Genomic DNA, 13725 nt, shown 5'->3' on the forward strand with positions numbered 1-13725 from the left:
ATTGGCACATGTAGACATATTTGTGGGCATTTCGAGAAATGACACTAATAGTCAGTATTGAGAGAAAAGAATTGGCACATGTAGCCATATGGTGGGAATTTCGAGAACTGACACTGGTAGTTAGTATTGTGGGATAAGAATTGGCATAAGTAGTCATATTTTGGGTATTTTGAGAATTGGCAGTGGTAACCATATTGTGGATATTTCGAGAATTGGCACTGGTAGCCATATTGTGGTGGGTATATTTGAGATTGGTTCTTACAGTGCAGTAAGAATTCGATAATAGAGATCTGGGCTGTTTTATCCTGGGGACGGCGTGGTTGATAATCTACTTGCACATTTTGGGCTGTGCCACGAAACGTCTTAAAGAGAGCGACTTGGTCATGACTTAGTCACTAAGTATTATTTCGTATCATTCAAAATTATTGCAAGCTACGGTAACAACAATTTTAAGATGTTTCTACTGCAATGACATTCGTGGATAATATTACTCGACCGAACAACTATGACCAGAACAAACCATTTCGGTTTCATGGGACAAATTTCAAACGTTAGCAACTTAAGATGAAATTTTTTCTCACCATGAGAAAAATTGCGCACATTTTGAAAATCAATGTCCTAATGCTACCGAAGAAAGCTAGAAAAAAGAAGATGGATAAACTAGCTATTAATATAGATCTCTTGAATAAAAATGATTACTTTTATTAATGTCATTCTGAATGAGTTGTTAGATGATCTCTATAATTACTACAACTCATATATGTCTACCAAATTAATTTGGTATGCACTTGAGAATTAAAGAAATATGAAATTGAGGAAGTTAAGATAAATATATATATATATATATGATGTTACCACTACCTCAAGTATCAAATGACTGGTAATAAATCAGTAGAATATCAGTCCTATGAGATACATAGAATTGCTCATGAAATGATTTCTGATGGTATGGCCCTAAAGAGTTAAACTCATAGAGCCTATAATGTGTATTTGTTGCGTATGCAGTAAACAACAAAGCGTACAGGTTTTACGATCTTAACGTAAAAGTGATCATTGAGTCTAACGATGTTGAAATCAATGAAGAGAAATTCCTTTTTAAATTGAGGAATAGTCGGGGCACATCAACTACTCACATACTTGTGATTAGAGATAGTGATAAAAATGAAATGATTCAAATAGAACCTAAAAAAGTAAGAGAGCAAGAATTGCTAAAGAGTATAGACCTGATTATATTGTGTATATATTGGAGGAGAATTCATCAACATTCCAAGAAGTTTTGACTTCTTTCTTTGGATGCTAATTTATGGCAAGAAGCTATAAATAATGAGATGAATTATTGACAGTCTACCAAAAAATAGACTATTTTAGCTCAATCAACTATGAAGGTTGAGATGATAGCACTAACAAAAGCTAGCGAAGAAGCAAGTTGACTGAAAATCTTGCTTATAGAGATTCCCCTATGGGAAAAATGATGTCAGTTGTGTTGATCCATTGTGATAGTATCGCGACTATAGCAAAAAGTGAGAACCGCTTTTATAATAGTAAGAAACGACAGATTCATCGTAAGTACAACACTATTAGAGAGTTACTCTCTATAGAAGCTGTTAGAGTGGATCATGTACGCACTTAGAATAACTTCGCAGATCCTTTGATGAAATGACTAGCTAGAGAGAAAGTCCATAATACTTCTAGGAGTATGGGACTATTTTCCTTAGAACGAGGATCACTCATGATGGTAACCCGACCTAACTGACTGGAGATCCCAAGAAATAGGTTCAATGGGTAATAACAAGTTGTGAAGTGATATGAGAATGAACATGCTATAAAATTATGAGAAACACAATTCTTGTAGCATATGTAAGGATGAGTTAAAAGTCTTAATGAGATCTGTACTCCAATTGGAGTGGAGTATCTAGGCTACAGGAGTACTTTTGATAGACTCACCTATGTGAATGTGGAAGTGGGGGACGCTTCCTATGAAATTTTGGAGCATAAATTTCTAGAGCGCTCACTATATTGGGATAGACATGCATAGCCTTTAACGCACGTGCTTTATAGAATACACCTTTGAAAAGGTTATGTGGTTTGATGTCGGAGATAGAGTTCAAGACTATCAGTCACTCTAGTAAAATTTAGATCTTATTCACTATGCAAAGGTTCAAGTTGCATGACACCTTTGTTTATGCACAATCTTATTGAGACCACAAATATTCTCTGAAATCGTCTTTTAATTTCAAGTGGGAGATTGTTGGAACTTGGTTGTGGGTGTGAAATCTAAAAAACTTTTAAGTCTCACATAGAAGAGTTTTGAAAGAAAACAACTCCTAAGTCCCACATCGGAGAGACTAGGAACATGAAAAAAATCTCATGTTATAAATAGAAGTCTCTTATCTTCATATTTTCTTTCCTCAAGTTGAATGCGCTTTCATTCAACTTTTTCTTTCTCCCTCATATTTTATGCCGATGCATTTCCGGCAAACTTCTCCCCCTTTCTTTATGTGGTACTAAAATTTGGCACGGGTAGCCATATTGTGGGAATTTCGAGAACTAACACTGGTAGTCAGTATTGAGGGGAAAGAATTGGCACAGGTAGCCATATTGTGGGCATTCCAAGAATTGACACTAGTAGTCAGTATTGTTGGCAAAGAATTGATACAAGTACTCATATTGTGGGTATTTTGAGAATTGATATTGGTAGTCATATTGTGGATATTTCGAGAATTGGCACTGGTAGCCATATTATGGTGGGTGTATTCGAGATTGGTTCTTACAGTGCAGTAAGAATTCGATAACAAAAATTTGGGTTGTTTTATCCTGAGGACGGCATGGCTGATAGTCTGCTTGCACATTTTGGGCAGTGCCACGAAACGTCTTAAAGATAGCGACATGGTCGTGACTCCGCTAGTAAGTATTATTTCGTGTCATTTATAATTATTGCAAGCTACGTTAACAACAGATACCACCTCCCCCTGCATGGCCAGGCGAACCATGAGAAGAGCCATCAGTATTGACTTTAAAAAATCCCATAGTTGGTTTCATCCATATCACTTCTATGATTTTCGGAGCCTTTCTGAAATTTAGAGGAACTTTGAAGAACATCAGGATGATGAATTCCTGCATTAAAGAAAAAGAAATAGTCGAAGAACATAATCCAGCTAGAGATGACTCTCTTTTGATATTAGCAATTGTTTGGCTCATTGAAATTTTCCTATCTTTAAACCTCAACTGATTTCTACGATACCAAATGATGCTGATAGTATGAGTGATACAGGCAAGCAACACGTGATTGAGCAAGGGGCTCCAGGAGCTGTTAGAGATTGATAGAGCAGAATTCATATAGGAAAGGTCCAAAGAAATAGAGAAAATGTTGTTAACCCTACTAAAATTTGGTAAGAATGTAAAACAATTATGATTAAAAAATATGAACTCTAAATTTTTATGGAAACTTATTGAAAATTGCTTTTTTTTACTAAGTATATTTCAACTCTAAAAATCCATTTCATAATGCACTATAGATCCACTTAACAAATGTCGCTCTTAAATCCATAATATTCATCACATTCAAATATATTTTAATAGCATGAATTCAATAAAAATATTGTAATAAAATTTATTCAAATGAAAATATATTTTATAAAATTAGAAACAATTTAATACAATTGATATTATTAACATTTGTTATTTTTAAAAATAAAAATGCTTTAGAATATATTGAAGGATGAATTTCAAAATAATACCTATATAATAAACATGATACTCGAACTCACAACTGGAAATAATTTCATATCATAATATCACATGTCAATCAAATAAATCTTAAAATTTCTACAATTTAGAAATTTAAGTAACACCACTCAAATTTAGTAACAATTTAAAAAATAATTATGATTGAAACATATACTTTATCAATTATTTTTAATACATTGAAAGTTGTCTTTTTTATGTCAATCAAAGATATATCCTAGCACTAATATAAGAAATTATTCCATTCTCAATAAGTATCACACAAAATTTAATAATATTGAAACTTTTAAAAAAATCATTTTTGATACCATAGGAATTAGTTTAATAGATTTAATTGAATAACATTATCTAATAAAAATTATTTTTTTTAACAGTAATGTCAATTTAGTAGAACTGACATCAATAAAGTTTATTGTTTTAAAAATAAAATACTTTAAAATATATTTTGGGATAAATTACAAATCAATATATATATACTAAAAATAGGGTAATACTTATAATTTAATGGTTGAAAGTCCTACTAGATTCTTAAATATCATATTAGGCTTTTTTTTAAAGCTAGATGAAAACACACCCCAATATATTAAAAAAGGAAAGCGGTTCCAAACAAATGAAAGACTTACATGTTCCTAAATCTATAATTAGGAAGACTCATTCTATTCCTATTGAACTCAACAAGAATGAAGCTAGGCAAAGTATCCCACCAAATATAGTTTTTTGAAGAAATAGCAAAGGAAGCTAAGTTATCAGCACAAGTGTTCCCTTCCCTGTAAATGTGAGACACTCTAAGTTCCATAGATGAGACATGGCTTTGATACATATGGCACTAATTAAGAATCTTCCAAGGAACATTGAAGTTACCTTTGAATATGTCTACCACATTCATTGAGTCACATTCTAGCCAAACATTATCCCAGCCTCTTTTATGAGCAATCCATATTGCTAGGATAGCAGCCATCAGCTCAACATAAAGGGAGCATTTAATGTTGAAATACGAAGCAAAACGGCCTAAAAAGCATCATGGCTATCCTTGTAAATAGCTCCTCCCCTAGCATGACCAAGAGCGTCATGAGCAGCTTCATTCGAGTTTATTTTAATCAAACCAGGGAGAGGGTTGTACCATAGCACCTCAGTGATAGTATGGGCACAATTATAATGCGGAGAAACATTTAAGTTCCTTAGAGTTGTGAAATCCTACTGAGAAGCATTGGCACACAACTTGGAAAGATTTCCTGACAAAGAAATTTCTGATAGGTATCAGTGGCGGAATACACCTAGAAGGGGGGAGGTTGAATAGGTGTGGCGGAGCTCAATTTCCATTTTTCTGGTTTTTACACAATTACTGAAAAATGTCTAGTTATGATTAACCAGTGGGCTTAATCAATTAAATCTAAACAAAACCAGAATGATCAGAACAACAAGTTGCACAGTTATTAACTAACACACAAACAGATATACAACAGATACTTTTATGCAAGATTAAGAAGAACGTAGCAAGATATAAACATGCAAAATATCAGCTCCAAACTCACATTAAAACATCTGGAAATATAAAAGAGAAAATGATAGAAAAGATTGTGCAGGGATTTTATCCTAGTTCGTTTTGTTGCACAAGAATTTTATTCTAATTTTAGAATTAATCTGTTTTAAGATGTATGACAGTTCCACTTGAAAAATTTCATTCTTAAATTCATAACGTTAGCAACATTGAAAAATATTTGAATAGCATGAATTCAATAAACAATATTGTAATAAAATTTATTTAATACAAAATATATTTTATAACATTAGTACCAATTTAGTAAAATTGATATTATTAATGTTTTCTATTTTTTAAAATAAATATAGTGTAGAATATATTTGAGGATGAATTTCAAAACAATACCTATATAATCAACATGATATTTGAAGTCACCGGAAATTCATTCTCGAGAAATAATTTCATCTCATAATATCTCAGTCAAATAATTCTGAAAATTTCTACAATTTTGAAATTTAAATAACACCATTAAAGTTTGGTAACAATTTAAAAAAATGATTGAAATATAAAGTCTATATGTTATTTATTTTAATACATTCGAAATTGTCTTTTTATGTTAATCAAAGATATTAATTCATCTTGGCTCTATAAAGACCATTCTCAATAAGTATCACACAATTTAAATATTGAAAATATTAAAAAAAAATAATTTTTAATAGCATTGGATTTAGTTTAATAGATTTAATTTAATAACCTTATCTAATAAAAACTAAAAATAATAACTTTTATAGTATTAATGTCAATTTAATAGCATTTACATTAATAACATTTATTGTTTTAAAAATAAAAAGACATTCAAATATATTTTGGGATTAATTTCAAATCAATAGAAATATTTTAAATACTAAAGCGAATCTTATAATGATATAAGGCCCTATTATAATCTTAGGTATCATATTAAGCTAATTATTTGATTTTAATGAATGATATTTATTACGAGAGGAAACCATATACTTTAAAAAAGATTACTTTCTTACCATAATATAAGTGGATGTCATGGAAACATGACGAGACTTCAATCTCAAGGTACATTCGATAATTCTAGAGAAATGCTTTCAAATCACATGTCAATCAAATAAATTTGAAAAGGTCTAAATTTAGAAATTTAAATAAGCCTACTAAAACTTGGTAAGTGTTTTTTTAAATTAGGATTGATAGTTGAACTCTACATTTTTTTTGTTAATTTATTGGAAATTATCTTTTTGTAAACCAATGGTATCCTGAGCTTGTATATGTAAGGAATTAATCACTTTTTAATTGTTTAATGACAACTTTTAACAAGCTCCCAATTTAATAACCTTGATAACATCAAATATTTATTTTTAGTAAACTTGCCATTAGTTTAATATCATTAATTTTAAAAGATTAATTCAATAAAATTTATTTCATAAAAAAAAATTAATCTTATAACATTATTATCAATTTAAGCGCTTTGACATTAATGGCATTTATTGTTTTCAAAATAAAAAATAGTTTAAAATATATCGTCGAATGAATTTCAAAATAATACCCATATAATAAATGTTAGACTCGAGCATCATATTCATTATGGAGAAATGTTTTCGTCTTATGATATCACATGTAAATCAAATAAATTTGAAATTTAATACAATTTAGAAATATATATACTCTATAAATTCACCTTTTCATGTCACTATCACATGTAAATCAAATAAATTTGAAAATTTATATAATTTAAAAATATGTACTCTATAAATTCACTTTTTCATGCACCCAAAGGTATATCCTATACAATATATATAAGGAATTAAATTAATTTCATTCTAGAAAAATAATTTCACATGTCAATCAAATAAATATTAAAATTCCTACAATTCAAAAATTTAAATAACACTACTAAAATTTAGTAACAATTTAAAAAAATATATCATTCAAATATATACACTATAAATTCTTTTCTTAATGCATTGGAAATTGTCTTTTTTATCTCAATCAAAGATATATCCTAGCACTATTATAAGGAATTAACCTATTTCGGATCTATAAAGCCCTTCTCAATAAGTATCATGCAGAAATTAATAATATTGAAAATATTAAAAAAATCATTTTTGATAACTTTGGAATTAGTTTAATATATTTAATTCAATAACATTATCTAATAAAAATGAAAAATAATTTTTTGAACATTAATATCAATTTAATAGCATTGACATCAATAAAGTTTATTGTTTTAAAAATAAAAATACTTTAAAATATATTTTGAGATAAATTTCAAATCAATAAACATATACTAAACAATAGGGCAATACTTATAAAAATTCATATTAGATTCTTAAGTATCATTAGCCTAATTATTTTATTTTAGGGAGCAATACTTATTATGAGACAGAACCATGCACTATAAATGAAATAATTTTTTATTATAAAGTAAGCATATCATTAGTTATATATACAAATAAACACCAAACTTCAATTTCATAACATATTCATCGTAGAGAAATGCTTTCAACTCATAATGTCAAGTGTTAATCAACTAAATTTGAAATTTTCTAAAGTTAGAAATATAAATACGCCTACTAATACTTGTGAATTTTTTTTTAAAGTTACCATTTAAATTTGAACTCTACATTTTTTATTAATTTAATTAAAATTGTCTTTTGTGTAAACCAAGGGTATCATATGACTGTATATGTGAGGAATTAACATTTTTGGGTTATTTGATGACCACTCTCAACAAGTTATACTTCCAATTTAATAACATTGATAACATAAAAGATGTATTTTAAAAAACTTGCCATTAGTTTAATATCATTAATTTTATAAAAGTAATTCAATAAAATTTATTTCATAAACATAAATTTAATTTTATAACATTATTACCAATTTAAGAACTATGACATTAATCACATTTATTATTTTTAAAATATAACTGGGGCTGAATTTCAAAACAATAACTATATAATAAATGTTAGACTCCAATCTCGATGAAGTTGATAATAATAAATTACTGAGAGAAATGAGTAAAAAAACTTACACCGAAGATTTAATAATTGGTCCATTCTTAACTTATAAAATGTCCATCTTTTTGTGATAGAAATAGGGATGGCAAAAAAACTCGTACCTGCGGGTAAAACCCGTACGAGTACGGGTACGGGTCACAAACTGGTATCCGCGTGTATTATAAACGGGTTTTTAAAAATATTCGTAGTACATACGGGCGGATACGGGTATTATGGTACCCGTACCCGCGGATACCCGTTATTTATATGATTAATATATTATATTTAATTAAAATAAAAAATACATTATTCTAACATTTATTACACTATGTATACTTTTTCCTTTTACTTTGTTTACATGTTTTATTGAATTTGGTAGTGAAACACCCTACAAATATTATTAAATGTGTAGAAAGACACATGTTTTACAAAGAAAATATATATTTTTTGTTAAAAAATGAGAACAAAAAATCACACAAATGGAAACCACTAATAAATTTAGCATTTTAGCAAAATATTCAATCAAAAGGTACAAAATTTTTGAAGTTTCATCTTATTTGAAACACAATAGAAGTAAAAATTTAAAAAATTATTTATAATAGAGGAAACCCGCAGGTACTCGTTCTACCCGCGGGTACCCAGAAATACCCATAAATACCCGCTCACGGGTACCCGTACGAGTACGGGCGGGTATGGATATTACTCTTCTATTTTAAAACGGGTAGCGGGTAGCTACTACCCGTGCCCGCCCGTGCCCGTTGCCATCCCTAGATAGAAACAAATAAAAACAAATCATATTCATTCTCGAGAAATGCTTTCATCTTATAATATCACATGTAAATCAAGTTGAAAACTGGAACTCAAATAATGTTATTGAGGTAATTGGACCAATCTAAAAGATTATGTAACAGTACAAGATTGGTTATCTATAAAATGATAAATCGTGTATTTGAAGCAAAGATCACATCAGGAAACAAATATTGGAAATATCATGTATATTTTTCAGAAGTCAAAGCCTTCATCCCAATCTCCATGACCTTTCAAGCTTTTAGAAGACAATTCCCTATAATTTCATATGCTATGATAATCAATCAATCTCAAGGATAGACATTATAAAATGTGGGGTTATATTTACCTAGCTCAGTGTTCAGTCGTGGTCAATTGTATGTAGCTATATCAAAAGTTCAAAGAAAATATATATTAAATATATTGATACATAATAAGGATGGTCAACCATTAAAGAGAACAACAAATATGGTTTATAAAGAAATTTTACGAAATTTCTAATATGAACTCTACAACTTATTTTACATTGCCTTCCAAACTTTTCTTCATAACAACTATTTATTTATTTAGTATAACATATTGAACTTCATCTCATTCGTCAACAATTCTACGTCAACAATCAAATATTATCTTCAAGAGGTAACGTCAATAATATCTTCATTAAGATATTATGCTTTTATTCTTTATATAAGTTGATTCAAAATACATTACCACTACCACCCATGTGAATGCAAGGATATAGAAAAGCTTTGAATTCATAATGATACTTGTCAATCAAATGAATTTGAAAATTTCGCAATTTAAATAATTTTACTAAAATTTGGAAAGAATTTTAAAAAAATACAATTGAAAGGTGGACTCCATAATTTATTAATTAATTTATTGATAATTGTCTTTGTTAATGTTAACCAAAAATATCACATTACTCTATAATTTATTGAAAATTGTCTATTCCAGGTTATATGATGATTATTCTTAATAAGTATCGCTCCTAACTTAGAAACATTGAAAAAATAAAAAATTGACTTTTAATAGCATTGCCATTAGTTTAATTCCATTACTTCAATAAAAATAATTTAATCAAATTAATTTAATAAAAGTAAAACAATAAATTTTATAACATTACCAACACAATAAATTTGCAATTAATAACATTTTTTAAATATAAATAATTTAAAATATATGTAAGGATGAATTTCAAATCAATACCTATATAATAAACGTGGGACTCATTATAAATTCTCGAGAAATGCTTTCATCTCATTATGTCACTTCTCAATAAAATAAAATTTGGTAACAATTTTTTAGAAATATGACTGAAATACATCATTTTTTTTATTTTGTTGAAATATTTCCTTTTTATCTCAATCAATGATATCTTTAAGACTATATATAAGGAATAAAACGTTTTGGGTGATAATAGTCAGTAAGTGTCACTCACAATTTACTAACACTAACAACATTAAAAAAATGTTTTAATAGCATTGCCATTCGTTTAATAGCATTAATTTATTAAAAAAATTAAATTAATTGCATTATTTAAAAAAATGTTTTTATTTAATTAAGAAACACTTTTTAAAAAGTATGTTTTTTAACTTTAAAATTCCATTTCTTTATGGCATGCTACAAACATGCATGATTTAATATTATACGTGTAAAGTTTTTAATAGATATATATGTGATACATATTTAATAATATTAATCATATCCATGTGTTATACTATTAATCTCACTAACATATGAGCAATTGCTACTAAGAATATATGTGCGTCAATATGATAATTTAATTTAATAAAAAACCAAGGTGTGAATTAGAAACACATAAGAAAATGAGAGTTGAAATAAGTAGGAAATTGAAAAGGAAAGGAGTTATGAATATTTATTTTTCCCGATGGATTGGTTATCCATCCAATTTGATACTATTGGATAAATTTGAATTCATCTATTATCAAAAGTTCAAAATTATTCATATGATTATATCCATTTAAATCTATTAAGATGAATTTAATTTTTTTAATTAGATGAATTGTAGATTATGAATAATTTTAATACATCTAATAATAATGATAAAGAGGACATGAGACAAAATCTATTACTTATATATGAAATTCATATATATATATATATATATATATATATATATAAAATGACAATCTAAGTATTTTTATACTATTATGAAATATTTATCATTTATTTCTCAGTAATGTCAATGAAATATAGATAAGCACATAAAACTTATCATATTTATTATAAAAAGGGAATCTACTTACTGGGAATCCAATAACTTAAAACAATGAATAAATTTAAATAATTAGATTTTCTTAGAATTAATAATTAAAATATAAATAAATTCTCACACTTTAGTATATAAGGGGTAGAGAGAGGTAGACTTTTCCCTAGATGAACCCCATGGTAGATATCATTTCCACAAGTTCCGTCCAAGTAGAGAGTGATGTCTTTGGTGACTCATCATCACCTAAGATAATCCATTTAACTCCATGGGATCTAACATGCATGGCATTTGAGACGGACAACAAAGGCTTACTTTTTAACAACCCTATCAACGTAGAACACCAAATCCAACATCTCAAACAATCCCTTTCATCCACTCTTGCTTTCTTTCCACCACTTGCTGGCCGTCTTGTAATCGTCCCACATGATGAGGACAACACTGTTTCCTCTCACATCCTTTGTAACAATGCAGGTGCCCTTTTTGTTCATGCTGTTGTGTCTGATAACACTTGTGTTTCTGACATTCTTCACTCTAAATATGTTCCTTCCATTCTCCATTCTTTCTTTCCACTCAGTGGAGCTAAAAACTATCAAGGTACATCACATCCATTGCTTGCAGTGCAAATAACGGAGCTAGTTGATGGCATCTTCATTGGTATCTCAATAAATCATTTAGTTGCGGATGGTACGTCATTATGGCATTTCATTAATTCATGGGCTGAAATCTCACGAGGTTGTGATGTAGTGTCCAAACTTCCATTGCTGGAGCATTGGTTTCTCCATCCCAATCGTTGTCCTATAAGATTTCCTTTCAATGAAGAAGACCAAACGGAAAACTCTGAGGATTGCACCAATTATGAACGGGTTTTCCATTTTACCAAGGAGAAAATCGCAGAAATCAAATCAAAAGCTAATGAAGAAGCAGGCACAGACAAAATATCTTCTCTCCAAGCACTCTTAACTCACCTTTGGCGCACTGTGATCCGTAACCAACAACTTGACCCGGAAAAAGAGTGCCACTATTTCTTAGTGATAGGCGTTAGAGAGAGAATAGTTCCACCATTACCAGATAGTTATTTTGGAAACGCATTGGTTATTGATGGTATTAGAATGAAAGCAGGAGAGCTACTACTAGAAGGTGGGCTAGGAAAAGGTGCATTGGAGATGCATAAGATGATAGCTTCCTACTCTGATGAGAAGTTGAAGATTCTCTATGAGTCTTGGGTGAGACCTCAAAGCATTTCTGAGGCAGGTGGGTTAAGTAATATGTTGGGAACTAGCAGTTCTCCAAGGTTCAATGTTTATGGTAATGACTTTGGTTGGGGCAAACCAGTGGCAGTTAGAAATGGCATGCCAATGAATAGGGTATCTACTTTGTTTGCTGGGGCTGAAGAAGGTAGTATTGACATTATGGTGTGCCTTCCTTATGAGGTTTTGGAGGCCATTGGAAATGACCCTCACTTCATGGATCCCTTTTCCATCTAAAGAGTGGGGTTAAACCACCTTGAGTTTAGATCTAAAAAGGGTATGTGCTATATTATGCAATGAATAATGATTTCTGGTTTCTGTTCTAGTTTTTACTATAAGCTTTGTTCTTGGCAATTGTCTATGCTTGAAAGGTTTATATTAGATTAGTGTATGGAATAAATTTATATAAAGCTTGTTTGAATGTTGTTAGTATGTTTATGTTCTTTCTTCGTCCACAATCAGTATTCAGAGTCTCACATTATTCTATTTTCTTCTTTATTCAGTTGTGGTGGAGATATTTAGCTAGCACTCATATTTATATATATAATATTATATTTTGTAATGGTGATATTTTACTTCTTCAATCTATTAATAAACTTTTACTTATAAAAAAAAGCTAGCATCTCTATTAGTCTTCTAGAAAATAAGTTCAAATGGATTTTGGTAAATTCCATATTTAGATGTATGACAATTACTTTCCGTGTCTTCCCAATTTGATAACATTAACAACATGATAAAATTATTTTTGATAGTACCGACATTTTTATAATTGGATTAATTTAATAACATTATTTAATAAAAAGTAAGAATATTTATAAAAATAATGGAAAAATAATAGGATTTATATTAATAAAATTTATTGTTTTTAAAGGAAAATACTTTAAAACATATTTAGGAATGAATTTAAAATCTAAAGGTATATAATAAAAACAAGATTCCAATCTTACCACATAATGCCATGTGTGAAACAAATAAATCTAAAAAATTCTAAATTTAGAAATTTAAATAACCAACTAAAATTTGGTAAGAATGTAAAAAAATTATGATTAAAAAATATGAACTCAAAAACTTTTTGGAAACTTATTATAAATAGTTTATATGTTAAGTAAGAATAACTTCTAACTATCAACTTAGAATTAATCCATTTCAAAATGACGATAAGCTCACTTGACAAATGTTGCTCTTAAATTCATAATAATTATAGCATTGAAAATA

At 28.9% G+C, this 13725-nt stretch overlaps 1 protein-coding gene across 1 annotated transcript; it reads left to right on the forward strand.

Moving 5' to 3' along the window:
• LOC109359440 (uncharacterized acetyltransferase At3g50280-like) lies at nt 11440–12764 on the forward strand. Its single transcript, XM_019604110.1, has one exon. It carries the CDS (start codon nt 11440–11442, stop codon nt 12745–12747), a length of 1308 nt encoding a protein of 435 aa, XP_019459655.1. The 3' UTR covers nt 12748–12764.

This window comes from Lupinus angustifolius, chromosome LG11 (genome assembly GCF_001865875.1).
Source record: "Lupinus angustifolius cultivar Tanjil chromosome LG11, LupAngTanjil_v1.0, whole genome shotgun sequence".
NCBI classification, from domain to species: domain Eukaryota; kingdom Viridiplantae; phylum Streptophyta; class Magnoliopsida; order Fabales; family Fabaceae; genus Lupinus; species Lupinus angustifolius.

Excerpts from the sequence above, each read along its gene's own strand:
- LOC109359440 (XM_019604110.1), top strand. The coding sequence starts at position 11,440 with ATGGTAGATATCATTTCCACAAGTTCCGTCCAAGTAGAGAGTGATGTC.